Source organism: Cotesia glomerata, linkage group LG1, assembly GCF_020080835.1.
Source record: "Cotesia glomerata isolate CgM1 linkage group LG1, MPM_Cglom_v2.3, whole genome shotgun sequence".
NCBI lineage: Eukaryota > Metazoa > Arthropoda > Insecta > Hymenoptera > Braconidae > Cotesia > Cotesia glomerata.
The window spans coordinates 37,176,656-37,199,560 of NC_058158.1; the positions used below are offsets into that span (position 1 = coordinate 37,176,656).

At 28.0% G+C, this 22,905-nt stretch overlaps 2 protein-coding genes across 2 annotated transcripts in view; both read left to right on the top strand.

The window, feature by feature from the left end:
* Window positions 1-1,637, top strand: part of LOC123261850 (POU domain, class 2, transcription factor 1-like) — a 75,950-nt gene extending 74,313 nt beyond the window's left edge. The window contains exons 7-9 of the mRNA XM_044723710.1: window positions 182-498; window positions 583-879; window positions 1,254-1,637. Coding sequence (XP_044579645.1) covers window positions 182-498; window positions 583-879; window positions 1,254-1,503 — 864 coding nt within the window. The 3' untranslated portion in view covers window positions 1,504-1,637. The remainder of the gene's footprint in view (window positions 1-181; window positions 499-582; window positions 880-1,253) is intronic.
* A 4,541-nt stretch (window positions 1,638-6,178) lies between these two features.
* LOC123262718 overlaps window positions 6,179-22,905 on the top strand; it is a 45,363-nt gene continuing 28,636 nt past the window's right edge. The window contains exon 1 of the mRNA XM_044725082.1: window positions 6,179-7,688. Coding sequence (XP_044581017.1) covers window positions 7,547-7,688 — 142 coding nt within the window. The 5' untranslated portion in view covers window positions 6,179-7,546. The remainder of the gene's footprint in view (window positions 7,689-22,905) is intronic.

The window sequence follows — 22,905 nt, forward strand, 5'->3', positions numbered from 1 at the left end:
GACACGCGTATAATTGTGCCTACGATCGATTGTGTTTATAATAACAGTACAATCCAACACGTTGCATCCTTCACTTTAAATTCCTTACTGGGGTAGCTACCCTCTAAGACCCTCTAAGACCCTTTAAGACCGAATTTTAAAGATTGATTACTAAGAAGTTCAAATTTTTACTTGTTAACAGGTACAACAGGCAGTGGCACAAGCGGCCCAACAGCTTCAAGCATTGCAAAAACAGCAGACACTACAAGGTAGCAATATTGTAGGCCGTAATGTCAGTCAGCAAAGATCTCCGCCGCCACCTGGTACCCCACCGGCCGTTAAGCCGCCGACTACAAGGCTAGATCCGTCGCCCGAAGAGACAACAGATCTCGAAGAGTTGGAGCAATTTGCCAAGACGTTCAAACAGAGGCGTATTAAACTCGGCTTTACTCAAGGAGACGTCGGTCTTGCCATGGGAAAACTCTACGGGAACGATTTCTCTCAAACGACTATCTCAAGGTACGAATCAAACTTTTGATCTTTTGATTTTTTGATTGATACTTTTTTTGGGGAAGGTGTTGAGAATTATTTTTTCGGCTGCAGGTTTGAAGCGCTGAATCTCTCGTTCAAAAATATGTGTAAATTAAAACCTCTGCTACAAAAATGGCTCGAGGATGCCGACAACTCGCTGAACAACCCTAACTCGCTGTCGAATCCAATGACAACCCCCGAAGCGATCGGAAGACGAAGGAAAAAACGGACCTCTATTGAAACGAGCGTTCGGGTCGCTTTGGAGAAGGCTTTTTTGCAAAATCCCAAACCTACGTCTGAGGAAATCACTATTCTTGCCGATAGTTTAGCCATGGAGAAAGAAGTCGTCAGAGTGTGGTTTTGCAATAGGTAATTATTCTTAAGATAAATTATTTTACTGAAAGACGAATATTATTTTTAAAATAATAACAAATCCTTCTATCAGTACAACCTATGATTATAATCGACGTTCTAATTAGCAAATTGTCTTACTCCATTTTTAGAGAATCTTCTATTTGTACGAAAAAAACAATTAGTTCAAAATTTATTATCACTTTAAAAAACCATTTAATAACATTAATACCTAATAGAGATGTAATATTTATATTATTATTATTGGATTATTGCTACATCAAAAAGTTAAAAAATCACCCTCTAAAAAATAACAAGTTAGACAAATTGCTAATTAGACCGTCGTAATTATTATTATGAAAGAAATTAACGAGGAATATTTAATTAAACAGGCGACAAAAAGAAAAACGGATCAACCCACCAACAGCCGCAATGGGAAGTCCGACAATGCCATCATCGGCGCCCTCGGTATTTGCTTCATTGGCGAGTTCGATGTCTGCAAGCCCCTTGGCACTAACCACCCACTCGTCGGGAATGTCAGGACACCCTCACTCGACGCCTCTTGGTTCACCTTTACCGTTGGCGCTGGTGGCATCCGCGGGGGGGAATTATCATAGTCTAAATAGCAAATCTCACGAGTGACAGCAGCCTGCGACCCACCAAAGGGACGCTATTTATTACCATCACCAACAACAACAACAACAACAACAACAACAACCCCAACAGCCACAACAGCCCCAGAATCATTTCCATCACCTTAACCATGATCACCGCCAACAACAATCTAATCACCAATTCCACAATCTTCATCAGCAGAACCAGCGACGTTTGTGCAATCTTCCCGAGTTTTATCATTAATCAAAAATTAAACTGATAATTCTCAAGTTTTTTTTTTTTATTTATTCCTCCCGTTACTTCGATCGGAAATTTTTGAAGTTTAATTTGGGCTGTTTGCTGTCATTAATGTACTTTATATCAAAACAATATTGAAGTAATATCTCGTGCAGACTTTTGAGTCTTTCTTCGCATAGTGGTCGATGTAAATACGTAGTGAAAAATATTAGAATAATTTAAAAATAATTATTATAGTAATATTAATAGAATTAACTTAACAAAATTGATTATGATAAATGACTGTTGTTAATATGGATCGAGGGAGGCAGTTCCAAAGATTCTTGTGACGTTAATACGGTGACAAGAATTAAATTAAAAACATTTTTAGGTACTCTATCGATACAATTTTTTTTTTATTTTTAGTTTATCTACCAAATAAATTATTTATACGCGCGATAATCTCTATTATTTATAAATAATTATTATTTATTTCTGGTAAATTATTTACTCTGTACAATATACATGGACAAATAATTTGAATTTTAATAATGAGATTGATTTATTATTGAATATCCACCGACGGAGATTTATCGTGACGTATAAAAAATTTAAAAACATTGTAAAATATAAATAATTATTTAGATTAAATATTTTTTATTTTTGTCGATAGAGTTTACTAGTGAGAAAAGGGAAACATTTATTGTTTTGTTTAGTTAATAATGTGCCCATTCCAATAAAAAGTATATAAATATATATTTAATTATTTCTATGTATAAAAGTCGCATATGGATTTATAAATATAAATAAATGTATATAAATTGTAGCGAGTAAATATCAATAATAATAATTTAAGAATATGTATCGACTGTTTAATTTTACATAAATTTAGACATAAATATTATTTTGATTGTAAATAGTCGATAATTGACGAAAAATGTCAAAATCAAAAAAATTAATGAGAATTTTTAATAATAATCAATACATTTATTATTATGTTTATAATTTTTATTATTACTGAGACTTTTCAAATATTAAAGTCAATTTATTATTTATGATTTAGATGCATTTTTTAATTATTTATAGCGGACACATTACATATGAAATAATAATATTTTGACTTTCGTATGAATCGAATTCGAGAGACGTGGACCAAGTTAAAAAATTTTTATTCAAAGTGGAAATGAATTTTGAACAGTGATCTTATTAATTATCAATTGTAAGCTTACAGTATTTGGTTTGTTAATTGATTAAATAATTAACCAATTACTGGATTAGGGAATAGATTTATTTATTGATGATAATTATCTAATAGATCCCAAAATTCGTGATATGGAAAGAAAAAAAAAAAAAAAAAAAAAAAACTTAAAATTGAAGATTTTATTTTCTCTTGTAGATATTTAACGAGTGTTGTAATATTTTTTTTCTGCCCTAGAGTTTAAAAGGAATTTAAAACTTTAAAGGCAGAATTGGCTACGGCTTGTAGTTAAATTAAATATTAATTAGTACTAGTTAGTTATTTCATTGATTGAGTTTTTATTATAATTAATATTATTATTATTTCATTATATTTTAATTTACATTTATTGAAAATAAAAAAGAAAATATACTTGATTTTATTATTTGTTTTTATTTTCTTTATTTTACCTTTATTCGTTTTTATTAATTGTTATATTGAAAAAAAAAAAAATTTTTAGTTAAAAATTGAGCTTGTTGATTTATAATTAATTATATTTTTAAGTTAATCAACGTCGTTGTCACCGTCCCTTAAAGTTTTGTAAATATTATTGATTTTAATAAACATTTGTTCGATAGATAATTAAAAATCAGTCGATCATAATTAGAGACTAGAAAATAATATTAATTAATCAACTTCTGGTATACTAAATCATTTAAGCGTAAATTTTAAAAGTTGTACCAATAATTAAAACATTAAAGACTTAAAAAGTAACAAATGTACTCACGGATTATCGAATATTTAAAAATTTAAAGAACGAATTACGACTGAAGATCTGTAAATTGTTTTACCCTTTGAATTATAATAAGTTTTAACAAAAAAATTTTAAAAGTCGGTTGTTTTAAAAATAAATAAAAAATTTTTAAGTTTTTATTTTAAAATTAATTGATAAAAATATCAAATTATGTTTTTTAGCGGAAGAACTTTTATATTTTCATGAGAAAATGTACAGAATCAAAGGGCTAATATAGAACTGAGTATTTAAAAAAATGTGTGTATTTATAATTAATAATTTTTTAAATATTGATGTCATTTACTGTTAGCGACATAAATATTAAATAATGTATGAAGAGCACGGTAAAGTTCCTAACATATAAAATAAATCTATTAATGTCGCTGAATTAATGAAAAATATTATTTCGGAGTACTACAATATTTTGTACTAATAATAAGCATTACTTGATAATGATGATGATGATGACGTATCGAATAAATTTTTAGAAATTTAATGTAGTAAATTATTACTTAAAAAGTACGATGGTAAAAAAAGAAATAATTAAGGTTTCACTGAATTTTTCAGTAGCATGCACTTTAAAGGCGTGCAATTTATTATTTAGACATTGGTTTAAGCGAGATGGTGATGTATAAATAAAGTCATATCAATCGTAAATAATTAATGTTAATATAGTTACATCGTGGTTAATAATTATTTATCATAATAATATAAAACTAGTACGATCTAATGTAATTATATAATAAAAATACTATAAACAGAATTGCATTTTTATCATTATAAAAAAAAAAACCCATTCATTTTATTTTATTGTACTGAGAAATTTTTTTATTTATATTTTATAGCAACGATGCTACATTTTTTCATTCAGTTATTCAATTCATTAAATAAAAAAAAGAATTAATAAATTAATGAAGAAAGGAAAAATATAATTTTCTGTATATTAGATTCATAATGATTTATTCTCTCAAAGAACGATTTACACCCGAGAAAATATAATTGTAATTTCTATAAAAATTTCTCCAAGGGATGTTATCATCAGACCCCTTTTTTAACAGAACAGGGTTGTACCTGAAGGGTACATCGAGCATTTATAAACGCTCTATTATCAACAAGAAATAAAATACAGAGTACCGAGCCAGCTGAAGAACAAACGGATATTTTTCCGACTGCAGTGCTAGTCGGTAAGCTAGAGCGCTTTATTACACTTGGTTGTCATCTAAGAAAGCGTATTAATTCCAGTGAACAATTTTTCCGATAACTGGAAATTTTCTTCAGAGGGTTGTTGGGAAATTTCAATTAATTTGATGTCAACTTCTTGGTATCCAACTACCGAAAAAACTGGACCTCAAGATTACTCTGTTTTTTAGTAGATTTAAACTTGAATAGATTTTCTAAAAAAATTTTTGAGCAAATATAAAAATGTTTTTCTGTCAATGACCTTTAAAAAATCCTCACATCCAAACTAACCAGATTGCATTTATATATAATTGACCAGACACTCAATTTGAATTTAATAATTGCTTTTAAATCAACTTTTTTTATTGCGATGTGATTTTAAACTGGATCTACTCCATTGAATTTTGATGTGAAAACTCTGAGAAATAAAAACGTTTTTTCATTGTCCAATATTTATTCAACATCGGAAAACATTCGCGTGACATTCGTACTTTTTCCATCAAACGTGTAATATTGTAGCTCTCAAACCAGCATTCGATTCATTGTTATTTACAATATGAAATTTGAATGGGCTTTTAAATTCAATATTTGAAATGTCGACGTATAATTTTAAATTATATCATGGTCAATCTTTCTCAAGTGTCCTTAACTTACTTAAAACAATCACAAAGTTCTGCAAATGATAAATTCAAGCATCATTTTTGAATCACAAAATAAATAAACTTTTCGTTTATACCAAAACAATGACAATTTTTTATCCGAGTATTCAGCATTGAAAACTGTGAATAGACCAGTAAAAAAGTAATTGAATGACACGAAAATAGCGGCGTTATGTGAATAGTTATGGTCAATATCGATTTAATTCACGTGAGTTGTATTTTTATTATGGATAAATTTTCGAATTTTAATTGCAATAATTTAGAAATTGATTTATACTGATTGGCTTTCAACATTACTGCGGGTCAACTTATCTTTTTTTTTTGTCCTTTGAAATATGTTTTTCATTTCTCACTAAACGTCAAAAACATTTTTCCAATTACAAAGTCAATTAACATTTTTTTTTTATTTTTTTTATTTACAAGAACAAAAAAGTTAAAGTCCTGACACAATATCGAATTTCCCCTTGTGTATTCAGAGCGACACTAGAATAGTATAATAAATTTATTATTGACTTAAAATTGTGATGGATAGCAGAATAGAAATTTCAATGGAATAAATTACTATCCAAATATACATACAGTGGTGTAAACCAAGCGCCTGGTGGTTGGTCTGATTACCAACGCGGCTGTACTACTAAGTCCATCCTCAGTTCGCACATTCGTCGCTCAGTTCGTCAGTCGGCGGCCGGACTCCGCGAGTGTTGTATCGGATATCTTTGTGTTGTATCTTAATAACTTTAAAACACTATTTTGCAACACGTGCTTCAGTTTATTTATAAATTTTTCTAACAGTCAAATATCTTAATAATTATTAAAGTTTTTAATTATTTTAAACATGTAAATACGCAGTTTTTAAAAATAGAAAGTGACTAAAGTTTGTAGTTTTTTTAAGTAAGTTAGTTATAATAATTGCAATAAAAATAGTAATAAGGAAAAGTCTAGAAACTTACACACTTAAATATCGTTCTGCAAAATGACAAACTCGCTGAAGAAACAATTGTGACCGATGAACCAAGTGATAAAAATAAATCGTTAAAAATTTCGGCATTAAGCCAAATGGACTCAAGTGAAATATTTATCGGGTCACTTGATAAGAATATTTAAATAATATCCATTGGCTTAAAATAAAAAAACTTAAATTGTATTTATTGAAATAAAAGCTGACGATAAATTTAATTTATTCGCCGGTAATTAAATCATGAAATAAATTAATAAACGAAAAATCATGAAACTTTTTAACAACCTCTCACCTGTCAATCTCCCGTAAATTCATCAAGCGCTGGTAGCTTAAATAAATGCATGCAAACTGTTTCAAAAGCTCGATCGCACGTGATCATACATATTCAAAGGGCGTATGTATCCCTGGAAAGGAAAAATTTTTTTTATTTCTCCACTAGGTGTGTGTCGTCTCTCTAAACGAGCTCCTATTTTCATAACAAAGCATAAAAATATTAAAAAAGTAATAATTGTATTTAATCGATCGGAATTTTTAATAAAATTCATGGATTTGCTAAATATGATATGATATATTACAAAATGTGACACAATATTTGACATTGAGATATCGTGAAAATCTTTTCCATTTTGACGTTAAATAAAATATAATATTTCAAACGCAGTGTATACTTTTTTTCCATTTTCAAGATATCTAGAACATGATTATATTTTTCTTTCCTTTTATTGAGTCTCAGGTGTAAAAAGAAGTTCCACGTATGCACGTGATATATTATCTTTTCTAACATGCAATGTATATTATAAAAAAATAAAAATATAAATAAAATATGATAAAATAGAGTAGTTGTTATAACGAGACAATTAACGTAAATGATGTTTTAATTATTGAGTACTGTTGGCCGTAAATAAAATTAACTAAATACAATAATTAAAGTGAATATGTATTATGTATAGGATAGTGGTCGATAAAACGTTTAACGAAAATTAGTAAAAACATTTTGGTATCGTAAATTGACAAGTAGAGGAGATTTGCTGTGGGAGGTTTTGGTTGGGGTGGACAAGTATAATCTAACCGGGTTCAACGTCAAATGAATGTGTTTGCCCCGGGCATTTGTGATAGTGATAGTGAAATCGAGAGACGGCAGGCGTACTCGATTTAAATACATAAATGTACGAGAGGTATCCACAATGGTGGCCCGGCTCCCGCAACAAGTTCTTCTGCTTCTCGTGCTCGGTAAGTCTTATACTGAAATTCTATATATCACCAAGTCTTACACTATTATATATATTTATATTTAGACTATATCACACGCTGAGCTATGTATTAAATATTAACTATTAGTAAATATTATACATAGATACACCAATATTTTTATGCAAACAGAAGCTTAATCATTTTCATATTTATTGCTTTTTATTGATACAATTTCATTTACTTTTTTTTACGGATCAAATTGAAGCTTTTTCGGCTTTTTTTTTTTAATTTCGACCTCCAATTTAGCTGTTTTCAATATTTGTTATTGCTTCGAATGTATCAAAATTAAATATTGGAGACATTTCGCTGTATTTACTAAGTTTTATTTTTTTTAGTCAAAAATGAGAGAATCAAATTTTTCAACAGTCAATTATTTATTGAACCAATACAAACAAAGTTGAAATAATTATTTTAGTTTTTCCGATATTTAAAAAAAAATTTTTTTAAAGCTCCTGCTTATAATTTATGATATTTTTTTTTATTTTACGAGAAATACAATTGATAAAGGATTTAAATATGGATAAAATTTTTAAATATCCTTAAAAATTTTTTAAAAAGTCAAAAAAATCAAGAGTACGAACGTTGATACGATTATTATTACTCCAAAGATCGTTGATTGACATAACAATACACTACAAAGCTTTTGTACTTTAAAATTCTATTATAAAATACAATTTCTCAGGTACGTTTCTTTTAAGAATTTTTCATCGCAATAAAACTACAATAGAAATTTATTCAATTGTTGTAAATTTAAATTTTATTAAATTTGGAATCTCCCGACAATATTTTATAAATTTACAATTTATAATTTATTTAAATAATAATGATTTGTAAAAGTCAAATAATGTATTCTGAAAAATTATTTTCGGGCGAAAAATAAAAGTGTAAAACGTGAATATAAATTAATATTTAACTGGATCGTAAAAAAGTCTAAAAATCATGACAATAGAATAATAAAATGTTTTAGATGGCTTCAGAATTTTTTTCGATAGCACAAAGTGAAGATAAAATGGTGACGATTAATAGACGGTAGCCTTTCAGAACCTTTGTGTTCCAGAAGATTTATTGTTCTTCTGAATGGGCTTTTCTGTATAGTAGCCAATTCTACATGTAGACGTTCGGATAAATTATCTCGGATATCGCGTCCATACATGAAACACTCTACTTTTAGTCTTAGTTTTCCGTTCCTCTTGAAAAAAAGCCACTCTTACAACATTTTTTTTTCCACCCCGAGCAATTCGTAACACACGTGAAAAATGTGTATTAAATTTCTCTGAAATAAATTTCACAGCATTGATCAACATCAAACGCTGATAAAGTATTCATTTTCGAGCTTTTGCATATGAAATTTGAGATTAAAGAACTCATTCGAGTTTTATCTTGTACATATGTGAAAAAAGAGACATTTTTTACATCTTTATTAAATTTTATTAATCAAAATTTTTATTGAAGCTTTAGAGATTCACATGCTCAACTTTCCATAAAATCATCTCACACAAAACGATTTTATTATAAAAAAATAGAATGAATGATAAAACATACTGCGAAAAATGAATTGAGCTCCAAGCAGTGTAGCAGTAAAGTTCAGGAATTTATAATAGTTTTTTTTAAAATCAGAGATAAAACAAAAAATTGAATTATAAAGGAATAAAAGGAAAATCTTTCGGTCCACGCAAAAGGCTATCATGTTAAAAAGCTTGTGTTTAAATTAAAAAAAATATTTTTTTACTAAAAAAGCATTGTTGGTAGTTTGAACGGAGAATTCTCTTCCGATACATATTATCGATTTATTAGTGAAAAAATTTTTTCACATCAAAAGGTGTCAAAAACAGTTTATGAGAATTATTTGATTCTTTCTTTGGTATTCATGCCAATCGGTTTCTGTCCAACACAAAATTAATTTTGTCATGCAATAATTTCGACTGTAAACATATTATTTAGTTATCCAGCCGGTTAGATGATTTATCTATCTAGCGGCAAACAATGACCGAGTTTACGGCGGGTTTATTTAAAAATAATTTCCATCGGAAAAAAACTAAACGGAGAAACAACAGATAAATAACGAATTAAACTGTAAAGTGTGTTATTTTTTATGTCACACACTGCCGGATGTAAATGTGTTCATGAATTATGTAAAGTATCGTCGTTTATCATCTGTAAAATTTAGTTCTGACAATAAAATATGAGCAATAATTTACTGGATATTTTAAGTATTCGAAGCACAGTTAAATTAAATAAAACCAAATATTTAAAACTTTTAAATATGAAAATGTTATTTCATCCTCGAGTGAAATAAAAAACATCAAATATATAATACTTTACCTACATTATTATTATCATCATATTTCTCACTCCTGTTTGAGTAAATTTAAATTTTGACCCGAAACTACAGATACGAAGCAATTTCAAGAACTTACGAGAGGGTCCGGAGACATACCAACACTGAATTTAACCGGTGGAGGTAACCGATGCATACGTTATCCACCAAGATGCTCAGGCATTCCAGGCTATCTAACTGAATTTCGTATTTATTTAACCTTGCAATAAAATTATGAAATAATATTCATCATTTTTTAACTCTTTGGATGTGAACTCATGACCTTTCACGTATTCCAATAATAAAAAACAAATATTGTGTTTCTATTAATTATAAACAACAGAGTAACGGGTGATGCGAGTAACAGTAGGCGTAAACATTGCAAATACTCAAGTAACAAGTGCGCATTGGTATTGTAAAGACTGAATTTTATTTAAAGCAACAGACAAAAGCTGTGTATGAAAAAGTAAAACACAACAGCAGAAAAAAGTGTAGCTTATTCGAGTTACAATTTTTTCAATAAACTTTTTGTGTTTCAATGTAATATTATTTTTTATAAAAAATAAATATTCAAAGAAAATAGTATCTAGAATGAGAATAGTGAAACAGAAGATTTTTAGAAAACAGCACGAGACAAGTCAAGCCCTTGAAAGTCGTCTCGATGCAGGCTACATTGGTGACGAAAATATCTTAACCTATTTCCGGAATCGAAATAATTTTCTCATTCGTCCCACACTTGCCGCGCTGTTCAACGTTCGAACTCTAAAATTTTGTTCAACTTTTTTAGTTAAATAAAATATTTTCCAATTTCACTAAATGTACGTAATGTTTTAAATAAAAAAGTATGAGAAATTTTTTCCCTGAATTTTATTTTATATTTCCCGTGTATTCTCTCAATATTTAACAAAAATGTTCACTGGATTTTTTATACAAACGAATTTTATTTCTATCCACCCTAAAATATTGTACCTTGTTAAATAAAACATTTTCCGAGGTTTCGGTGATTTAAAAAAATTTTTTCTCCATTTTTCGCTCATGGATCAAATAATAAAGAAATTTTTTATTTGAATTGTTGGCAAAGGGAACTCTATTTGTAGAAATATTTAAAATTATACATCAATGTTCATTCTCCGGTGTATCCAGTTGCCTGGTTTTCATCACTCGTGAATAATAATACAAGAGCGAGTTCGCTTTCTTAATTTATTTTCTCTTAATGCTTTTGAATAAATGAAACAAGAGAAAGAATATCGACACAGATGGTTGAAATTGACTTAGGAGAACCTCGAAAAAACATTTGGGGTCACGCTGTGGGTGCAAAAGTCTAAATAAAAAAAAAAATTTCGATACACCCTTATTTCCGTCGGTGAAAACTCACTTCCAACCGGTAAATTTCATTCTCAAGACCAGACCCCATTGCCGGGAGGTTATTTCCGTGTTTTATTATCGTGGCCATGCTGCTGACTGCGGTATACAGATATATACATAAATAGGTGTATATATATAAATATATGTATAGTCCCACTACTATCAAACAATACATAAAACTCGGTGAAAAAAACTTTTTTCAGATTCTCTCTATTCTTCTGGGAACTTCTTTAATATGTATACCCCTAGCTCACGCTTTGTTCAATAATAAAATAATTAACCAACCGCGAGCTTTTTTACTTATTTTTGTTTGGGTATTTTCCATTTTTCCACTTTGCACAATCTTTCTTCAGTCAAAGCCAACCCCGTTCCGTTTGCTTCCTTCGTTTATAATTACACATCCAGTTAATTGCCTCGCGGAAATCCAATCTTACCTACGTACAATTCATAATTACGCTCTATTATTTTCCATTGCACACGCTCGTACTGTTCATTTTATATTGATTTTAATAAACAAGTTTGTGAGCTTTTTTTTTTTACTTTGAATAATATTTATTGTCAATACGTTTTGCACCAACCAAACAATTTACTTTTTGGTTCTTTTGTAGAATAATTTAGTTATATCTAAACAATATATCTGGACAATTTTCATTAATTTTAATTGGCTCATTTAAATCAACGATTGAAAGTAGTTTTTTTTTTTTTTTTTTTTTTTCAAAAGAATAAATATTTATAATGAAAATTTATCAATTATACAAATATTCGAATAAAAAATAAACTACATATTTATTAAAAAATATATTGCTATAGAAAAGGGAACAATAAGATTCCTATCTGTTGAAATTCTTCTACGCAGTTTTTTACGACAGAAACGTGACATTTGTAAGCTCTATTATTATAATATTGAAAATAAATGATGTTAACATTTTTGTAATTATTTATACCCTTTGAAATTACATATAATTACTTGAAGCATAATGCTTTTATGATAATTACACGTTACATGACATGTAAATTATTTTATGAAAATTGCATTTGTGATGAGATGAACATACTCGTAACAGAAATTTGTTAATTTAATAATTGTATTATTACTGTGCTGGTATTTAAATTATTTTGATTACTTCATTATGTATTGATGCATAACAACAATTATTAGCTTGCGATAATTAATTTTGTAATGATTATTCTCGTGTAATCATCATGTATAACGCTCACCCCAATGATTCCCAAAAATGTATCAAGTGTGATGAATAAAATAAATAAACACAATCTTCAAAATTATAAAATATCTTCTGTCTAAACTAAATGTCACTGAGACTTCCCTTAATAGCAACTGGCTCTTTAATCTGCGCAGGAATTTCGAATCAATCGTAGCTATCGATTGTTATTAATGGTATTATCTGCGACTGTCAATAATAATTAGTGTTTGATTGAATCAATACAATGCGTCACCGATAAATTATCTCTTTTAAATTAGTCTCTAAGCACATTACTGTTTCTATCAGAGATTCTATCAATTATTGTTATTAATTTAAGAGAGCTTAATAATAATTACAGAACACAAATTACTCGGAAACTTTCAAAGCTTGCAATCTCAAAATTTAATTTATGAGCTATAAGTTTAATTATCATTGATTTTTTTTGTTAAAAACAATTTTAATTAACAATAAAATAAGAGGATTGAAAATGAAAGTTAGTGAATACTCAAGGAACATGAAACAGCTCTAAATAACCATGAATATGGAATACTTGGGAAAATTGACAAGCTATGAAGGTTAAATGTTCAAAGTTTACGAACATAGTTGGTCTGGATAGAACTTGTGGATGTAAGATTAAATTTCAAGTGTCCAACTTATCATTGTTTGCTTGGATAATTACTTATGTCAAATGTAGTCAATCAATCTTAATAGATAGAAGTTGCTGAATGATGATGTTATGATTGAATTATATTCTGAAAGTCAATACACTGCAAGTTATTTATTTATATAAAGTTAAACTTTAAATTGTGTCATAAATTTGTTATTTATAGTAAAAACAGTTTCAATCGAAGCAGCGATACTCGATAAAGTTTTACCCGAGAAAACATAAAATAAATAAATAAAAATTCGATTGATTTATTGCATCTTCGGTACTTTATTGTGAGCACAAATATGAACGTACGACCGAAGAAAATTGACAACGAAATTTAAAATTCAATTGGATTATTCTGTATTAATTTCCAACAAAACCAATTTTAAAGTACATCAGACAAATTTATTAGAACTTGGAAATTAAACGACAATTTTATTAACAAGTTTTAATAAGTTCTATTAAAAATTATAAATACTACTCACATTTAAAACTATTCACGTTATCGATCTAATTTTTTTTTTATTTTGGTCATTAACCCTTAGCAATTCGTATGGTTTTCCGAGGTTCGCCACTCGTCCAATTTGCATAGCACGGGCGTGTTGAACCGAGCTTAGTGTTGTCAAATAGCTGGGATTTGGGCGTATTTAAAGAGAAGCCGATATTTACATGTACGAAAAACTATTGCTCAGCAGTCATTAAACCAGTGCAAGAACTTAATTTATTTTTTCATTCATTCTGAGAAATGTTCCTATTTATTACTTAAATAATTTATAAAAAAACGAAAAAGCATTTGAGATAGTCAAGAATTAAGGAATGAGAGCAAGCGCCGCTTATTTAAAAATTCATTATCGTTTTTAAAGCGTCGCAATCCTCCGGAGACTTGTTCTCATTCGAATCGAGTACAACTTTGCACGTTACTACCTAACCACCGCAGCACACACAAGTTAACCTGACGTATGTTATTAATACGTCAACCTACATTCATACAAGCATACACTTTGTCACATAAGCTATCTAGTCCATCTCACCAGTGAATCGACCTTATTCTCATGCGATTTTTGGCAACTGATCGACTGTTTTAACCGAGTTATCTTCAATGTTCACATACATTCAAACATTAATATTCACACCAATTGCTAACAACTAACTACACTGTGTACTTACCACGCCATTTAATCATTTATCTCAAAGCTCCGTCTTACTCGACGAATAAAATGTGTAGCGGTAAATAAATGGAAAAAAAAAAAAAAAAAAAAAAAGCATAAAAGCTTCCAAGTGTTTATTCACTTGGTTCATGTCTCTTGACACTATCGTGTGGTTGTGTTATTAACAAAGGCGAAAAAATAAAAGTTGGAAAAGAATGTTGAGTGCTCACAGCATAAATTTACAGTTGGAAAAACCTGTTAATAAGCTAGCTTCACTTACTTTTAGATTACAGTTCTACGACAATTACATTGTTACGTTAAAGCTAAAAAAATATCAAAATAATTCAAAACAAAAATACCAGTCTGTTGTTTTTTTTTACTTCAGCGCGCTCCTCATTCATGATTATTATAAAAAAATGATTTTTTTCAGCTCACTGTCTGCTTCGTAAAAAATACGGCGGAATTATATTATATTATTTTAAAACCTGGTGAATATTACATTGAAATTCTTCAAATATTTATAAAACACGTATGGCTTTTGTTTATCCAAAAATGTCGGTCTATAATATATTAAACCCTTCATATAAATATACTCTAGAGAAAATTATCCTTATATCCATTCAGGTCAAGCCTCATGTTTAGGAATTCCAATAATATTAAAGCCCGGAATATTAAAATTTATTCACACATATCTTTTTATGCATATTATAGAATTTTATTGTTAATTTCCACTCACGGTTTTTATGAATTCTACAAAAAATTTTTGATTGATGCTCTCTGTTATTATTTGAGACAAAGGTTGCAAATTTTTCCCACATAGATTCACGAAAATTAATGCAATTATTATACTAATATTACTATGTTGTGTTCGCAGCAAAACTTTATTAAATTTATCGAGATACAGAGCATCGCGTAAACTAGGGCTTTTATTCAATAATATTATATTTCTGTAAGATTAAATTACCAGAGGGTTGAAATAATTTTCCATACAATGTTGGAACATAATTAAAGCTTTACAAGATAATGCAGGTGGCACTATTAACCCGTTACCCTGCTGGGAAAAGTGTAATTTACCGCATAAACTACATTAGACTCAAATTCCTGTTAGTCTATACACTTGAGCAGCATTTTAGTTCAATGTGATCAGTCTTGAAGTTTCATAATCGTTTTTAACTGAATTAAGCTCCACTATGCTCCGCCAAACTATCAATTGGAAAAGTTTTGTAACCTCTACTCAATCGCACCAGCTATATATAATAGAAATGTTTTCATCAACTGCACTACAAATTATACCCATACAATTTTTCGATATTTTATATTCTATACATTTTATGTACGCTCTCTGCTAATTGGCTGTTAGTATTTAATTTAATTTAATCGTATAATTGTTATTTTAATTGTTATTAACAAAAGAAGAAAAAATATTTTTGTTTCAATTAATGAAAAGCTTTTTATTCTATGCGTACTACAAATTTAATTAATTATTTAATATCTTTGAGGCATTCAAATGTATTGTTCTCTTCACAATTAAGCTGCATGTTATTTGTTTCATTGTTTTAATTTTTATTGTACAGACTTTCGGTAGTATCAATGTTATCAAAAAAATTTTTTTATTATTGTTATTTAAATCAAAATCTCTCATCTATTTTAAAGAGTAATTATAACGAAAAATTGAGAGAAATTTCAACAAATAAGTAATATTTTTTCATTATTTAAAAAATTATTACTATTTATATTGACAACTAAGATTTCATGATTTTTTTTAAACTAAAAAATTATATTTTTATTGAAGAAAATGAGCCATAAAATAATTTTAAAAAGGCATAGAATTTGTTGATGTATAATATTCCACAGTTTGCAGAATATTTAAAAGCATTGAAGCAAATGAATAAAAATAGCGAGTTACTTTCATCCATAATACCGCATAGTAGATATAAAAATATCAAGTATACCTATCCTTCCATTCATATTTATCTTATATAAAGATAAATATAAAATACGTAACCACACGAAAGGTTTTACTTTTTCTGGGTGGTTAGTTTGTATAAATGAGCTTTAATCAAGACTATGTAATTAAAAGTTATCACTGTGTAAAAAATTATTAAAAGAAGAACGATAATTAAATACAGTCAGGAGCTTTTTTTTTTAATTTACTTCAAGTAAATAGATGAATAAATTGCATTTATTTTTGAATATTCTTTTTTATACTAACATTATGCGAGAATTATATAATTATTTTGAAAATAATTACCTCGATGTACTATTTGAATTTATTTAGCTTATGCATCTTTACAGTTTCCGTAAGCTTGAGGCGCATAACATACAATTCACTTCAATTATACAATGTACTTATTCACTCGTAAGCTTAAATTTTAGCTTACAAAAGCAACAAACAAGCGTTTCGTATCGTTTTATCTTTTGTGAGCTTTCAAAACAAAATTATGTCATATATAAGAAAATTTCTTAGTCATTATTTTACTTTAAATATACTCGAGAAGTTATTTTAATGATCTTCATTTATGCTCATGGGTTTTAGAGCATTTTACACCATTTGGTTGGCTATGTTTCCAACATAAATGTTCGCAAACATTAAACTAGAGCTAGAGTAAATTTGATTGGAGGATTTCAATCAAAATTTCACAGTTTATTGGAGCATAAAGTGGACATTTGAGCACACTAGTTTGTGTATTTACTACCGACCATATTCCGACATTCGAGATCATGTAGATAAATATAAACACATTAATATTACATTATACATTAATATATAAGTACATTTTGATGAGTAAAAATTGTTTTAATTGAAAATGTAGTTTGAAAAATTTTCCCGAAAAAATAATATTTTTTTTTGTTAATTAAAATTTTTTTGTCATCAATGAATCGCTCTAAAAAATTTTAAATAATTTAAATTTATACTAATATACACATAAATTAATTGCCAGAGGCGAAAACAGAGTGAATTTTTCACCCTGTGGTTATACAAAACCAGCCAATGAGTAGACTTTATAAATTGGAGTGCTTTCGAACAACAGTAATTGTTCTTCTACACGGAACTTTTCAACAGTCATAATAATTTATTCACAGAGAACTGAGTAATTATTTAAATTATTAAACAGAAAAAATATCTTAAATTATCAAAAAAAAAAATAAATTTTTTACGTTATCGCACAACTTAATATCGTTTTTTGCTGAACATCTGATGCTTTTCAAACTTATGCTTCGACTATTGATGGACTCTAATCCCTTGATAATTTATTAAATTCAAAAAAAGCATTTTTTATATTTTGCCGCTTTATTTATTAATGAGAAAACTTTTAAGTATCAGGAGCTTAGAGAAGTAATCTTTTACCACTGTCGTATTGATTTATTTACCATCCATTTGCGGCCATGAAAAATATAAAATATCTCCATAAAGAATTTTTTATAATTGTTTAGAAAAATAAAATTAATACAAGTTCTGTAACTATTCTCAACCACAACGCTGACGCTCGAGTGTCAATATAAAGTGAGAAACCTGGAAGGGAAACTAACAGTTGTGGTTTAATGCTTTTGTAATATTCTTGCCTTTGTTAGCAGAATTACTTGACTGTACATCCGGGAAAATATAATAAAATTAAACTCTAAATAGTTTAGATTTATTTTATTGATAATTTTGTGCAGCAATATGACTCTGAAAGCGCAATAAAGTAATAAAAAAATGTTATTTCACAGTTTAGCAGTTTAATTAAATAACACGTGTTGGATTTGTGATAAAAAATAAACATAATAGTTTGCTATAAACGCTTTGGGGAGTAACTTTAATAAGCCTGTGAGAGGAAACTCCGAAATCGTGAAAGTTATGGCAAATATGGGAACATATTCGCATGAATCTCCCGCTTAATTACAGTTTACAAATCCCCGTTCTGTTTCCTCCAGCAATTTTCTACGAGTTCAAATAATTATACTCCATTGAATTATGTTTTCGATATAATTATAATTTTAAACTCACAAGTTGACAATTCCGTAAACTATTTTAAGACGTATTGTTTCATTATTTATCTCACTAAAAATTTCATTTATCATTAATTGTTTAAATATTACACAGTAGAAAAATTTTCGTAAAATTTAACATAAAATTTTGTGTAGATGTTTTTTTTACATAAAATTTATGTTAATTCTACACAAACGGTTTGTATTGATCAATCCATCCATTTTTTAACACACTCAAGTGTTAATTCAAAGTAAAACTACACTTTTTTAATGTTACTGGCCAACCAACACAAAATTTATGTTAAAGAATTCTTCATATATAGTCACGTATGCCACACAAGATAGACATGTAAATGTGATAGCCTCAACGTCATTTTAATTTGGTGGATTTTGATTTGTGTCATTACGTAAAATACTTAAATGCAGCTAATAAATATACAATTGTAGTGTATAGCAATTAAAAACTAAGTAAATAAAGGGTAATTTATATTAAAACATCCGATAACAGAATTGTGTAACCTTAAAATTCATTACAAGGTTAATGTCCTTTCTAGTGTGAATCTAGAAGACAGAATAAATTTTAAATTATGAGGAAATAAATAAAATAAGAAAAATTATAAATTTTATGATTATGAATCTAGCAGACATGTTGATTTTTTTTGACAAATTATTTACAAGTTAAAAATACTTAAAAAATTACACGAATAATTCTTCAAATTTTCTACAAGTGAAATTTTTTTAATTTTTTGTAATAATTTTTCATTAAAAAATTGTAAAAATTTTCAGATGTCGGCTAACTGAATTTTCATTTATTTTTTTGAATTAGATAAAAAAATAAATAATTGAAATTAATAAATTATTAGAAAATAAACTTACAGTTTTTTTAATTTTCTACATGTGCATTTTTCCTTTAATTTATTATTTTCAATTGCTCATGTATTTTTTTTAATCACAAAATATATATATATATTTAAATTATTAGTAAAACTCACATATTTGACAGCTGATCTGAGTAACACAAAGAAAAAGTTACAATCAACACTTTATTTGTGTTATGGATAACATTTAAGTGTGTAGAAATCCGAGAATCAGCCAATGAAAGTTTTAACATATTTTTGTGTTACTTTTAACACAGAATTATGTTGATTTCATCAATACAAACAGTATGTGTAGAATTAACATAAATTTTGTGTAAAAAAATCATCTACACAAAATTTTATGTTAAATTTTACAAAAATTTTTTTACTGTGTACCCAACAGCATTGTAGTTTTCAGCATAGAATTATCTCGTAAATTTTTTAGAGGTAATTCAGTTTCTGTACTTCGTACAGCTAATAACTGTTAAAGTACATCCAGTTTAATGCAGCCAGTGGCTATTTGATAAAACCTCTAAAAGTTTAAACACTCATCGATCATCGTTGAATCAAAAGTTTAGTTTTCTCTACAAGTGTATAGCAAGAAAGTTTAAATTGGGAATTCTATCGCTGAGTATAAAACTTCTGTGTGAACTGATAGAGTTTACATATTTTTATCGTGTTTTCTTTATCAGTCAATTTGAATCAAATTATTGTAAACGCAATACAATATATTTTTTGTACATTGAAATATAAAATGAAGCATTGTGTTTGATAAATTTGAGTAAACAAACTTTTTTACTTTTATATTCACAAGTATTGTTGCATTGTGGTAAATTTTCACCTCTTTTTTAGTTAAAAACAAGTTAAGGCTCCAAGAGATGATGTACATAAGTGTTATTAGACATTACCTATACAAAGTGATGAGACAAAGCCCCAAGTTTTCAACAATGCACAGTTTTAAAGAATACAAATAAGTACTTGCATCGTGTTCTCAATCTCCCGGAGAATGGAGATGAAAATATTCTGGAAAGTTTTCATCGAGTGGGTGTTTAGATACTTTTTTTTTTTTTTTTTTTTTTTAAACTACTCACTGTCTTCGCAAATGATTAAATGAAATTTTATCGAATTTATAAATAAAAAACATCATTAGCAGTTAAAATATGACTGGTGATTATTTGAGAGGAGATAACACAGAGTCCATCAAGTCACAAACTAGTGAAGAGGAAGAGGAAGCTCTTGTCTCTGGATTTCTCTCCTTCATCCCCGTACACCCTTCTATTTAATGGATCCTCTCCTACCCAGTCGAGTCTTGTTTTCTTACTATCTTACCATACTAGCTAACCAGTGTATACGAATAGAAGTAGCACAAGAACTCCAGCGAGCTCCTCAAAAGAGATGGTGAAGGCGTACTCAGAGAACAAATGACTGAAAGCAGTGGAAGCTTCTGTGTCACACTGAAATAATTACCTTCCTGATTATCCTCGTTTACGCGACGCATCACAAAATTAACGTCATGACTATCACACGTGATGGGTTGAGCATGTTTTGTCATGTTCACAACTTGCCTTTGACGTTGACTAAATAACTTATATAATTTCCCGTAACCGCAACTTTACCTCTCACGTACTGAGTTGCTGAAAGTAATTATACTAATTACTAATTACTAATTACGGATGTCATACATCATCAAGTTTAAGTGGTCAAGTTTTATTTTATTAGAATTTTCAAAAAGTTTTAAAAATGAATTGTTGATAAATTTTGTCAAATCTTATCAATTATTATTTTTTTTTTTATGTGTCCACATATTACGGTAACTCCCGAAAGCTCTTGGAATTCTCCTTCAGTTCGAGTGGATTTCAAGCGTTCGAGAACGACCACTTACATAAACTATGTATCGTTCAAGTGCAAACTTTTGTGTCGTCACTCAACTATCATATTATATTATACTGTCCTATCTTTGCGACCGTAATAATATAAATCAATTTTAAAAATTAATTGAGAGCTTTTGCCAAATTATTGATATTACTTTTAATAATAATAATTATTATTATTATTATGAACTTGATTAATATTATTTTTAATTCCAATAGTTCATTCCCAATAAATAGAGCGAATTTTGTTTGTTTTTCTCAGCGAGTCTCCATAGAGGGAATTTTTTTTTATTATTCCACGCCATTAATGAATTTTCACGATTTAATTAGTAGACTAATTATAAAAGTTTTTTCACTGCATGCAGAATCGAAGTAATTAGGTTTTTTATAAAAGCTATTTTTTATTTTATATTTTTATGGCCTATACTTTTTAAAAAAAAAATTTTTTTTTCATTCAAAATTCTCTTTTTTTTACAAATTTAATATATAAAATTTCAATTTATATGATAATGATTTATTATTATTGTTAAATATCAAAAATTCATTTTCAGTTATATTTCCACTAATATAATTAAATATTTTCACTCGAAAATAAATTATCTAGCCATCATTCTTTCCATTAAAATTAAATTTCCATAAAAAAATATTTTAATTCATGACATCTAAGTAATTTTTGTTGACATTGATTGATAAGGATTGCAAGTAGCTCGTATATTTTCATATTTTTCCATTTCTGTCGGTTAAATATCATCGTGAGAGGGAAACGCTTACAGTTTATAAAAGCAAGCGCTTAAATGCACGTTTGTATGACAACCATGTCAATTAGTTTATCTATTGCTCCACTCCAATATCTATTATTAAAAAAAGTTTTTTAAAATAAAAAAAAATTTTAAAGTTTGTATGAAACAGAATTATTGATCGAAAACCAATGACAGAATATCTAACAATAATTCTGTAGTAAAAAATACAGTGTTAAGCGCGATAAACTGAAACATCAAACGATTTGTAGCCTCACAAATATGTAAAGAAATCGCAGTCAACAAAGAGCATCAAAGTATGTTTCTAGATAAATTTTTAAAGGATACTAAAGTACTTAGAGACAGATTTTTCCTCTTTTGGGATTTAATACAAATAATACATGAATAATACAAGGGTATTGACATAGATAAAAAATTTTAATTCCATGCGAAGGATTCAGCATTTATTTTACTATATATTATTTAAAAAAAAATATTTTTTGCTTTAAGAAAATCCAATATAAAAAATATAATTAAAATTTAACATATGCCTTAGAGTATAAAACTTGTTTGTAAAATATGTATTAACCATAGTTATTATTATTATTATCAAATATAGATATAGTACTCACAGTGCATTATTATGTTACCACAATGTATCAACTATTTTTATAAAAAATCATTGTAGTATTAAAGCTTGCCATATGGCAATTAGCCTTGGCATAATAAATAAATAAATAAATAAATAAATAAAATTCTTTTCCATTTTTAACGTAATAAAAATTCTTCATTATAAAACAAAGTCCTTTGTCTCTTGATTCCTACTGTAATGAGTTTTCTTTGTCTTCAAGCAGTCAAAAAAATTTGTCAACCCCACTTTGACGAGTCATTAAACGAAGGTAACACTTGGGCAATTTTTTCTGATGATTTAACAATAAAAAGCTTTGTTTAAATTAAAAAGCAAAAAGAAGTTTGGTAATTTATTAGTGTTGTTTAAAGAAGATAATATTGTAGCGTAATTGCTTCTCCTATTACACTGTGATGAAATATTGATTTATTTACAAAAAACTTAGTAATTGAG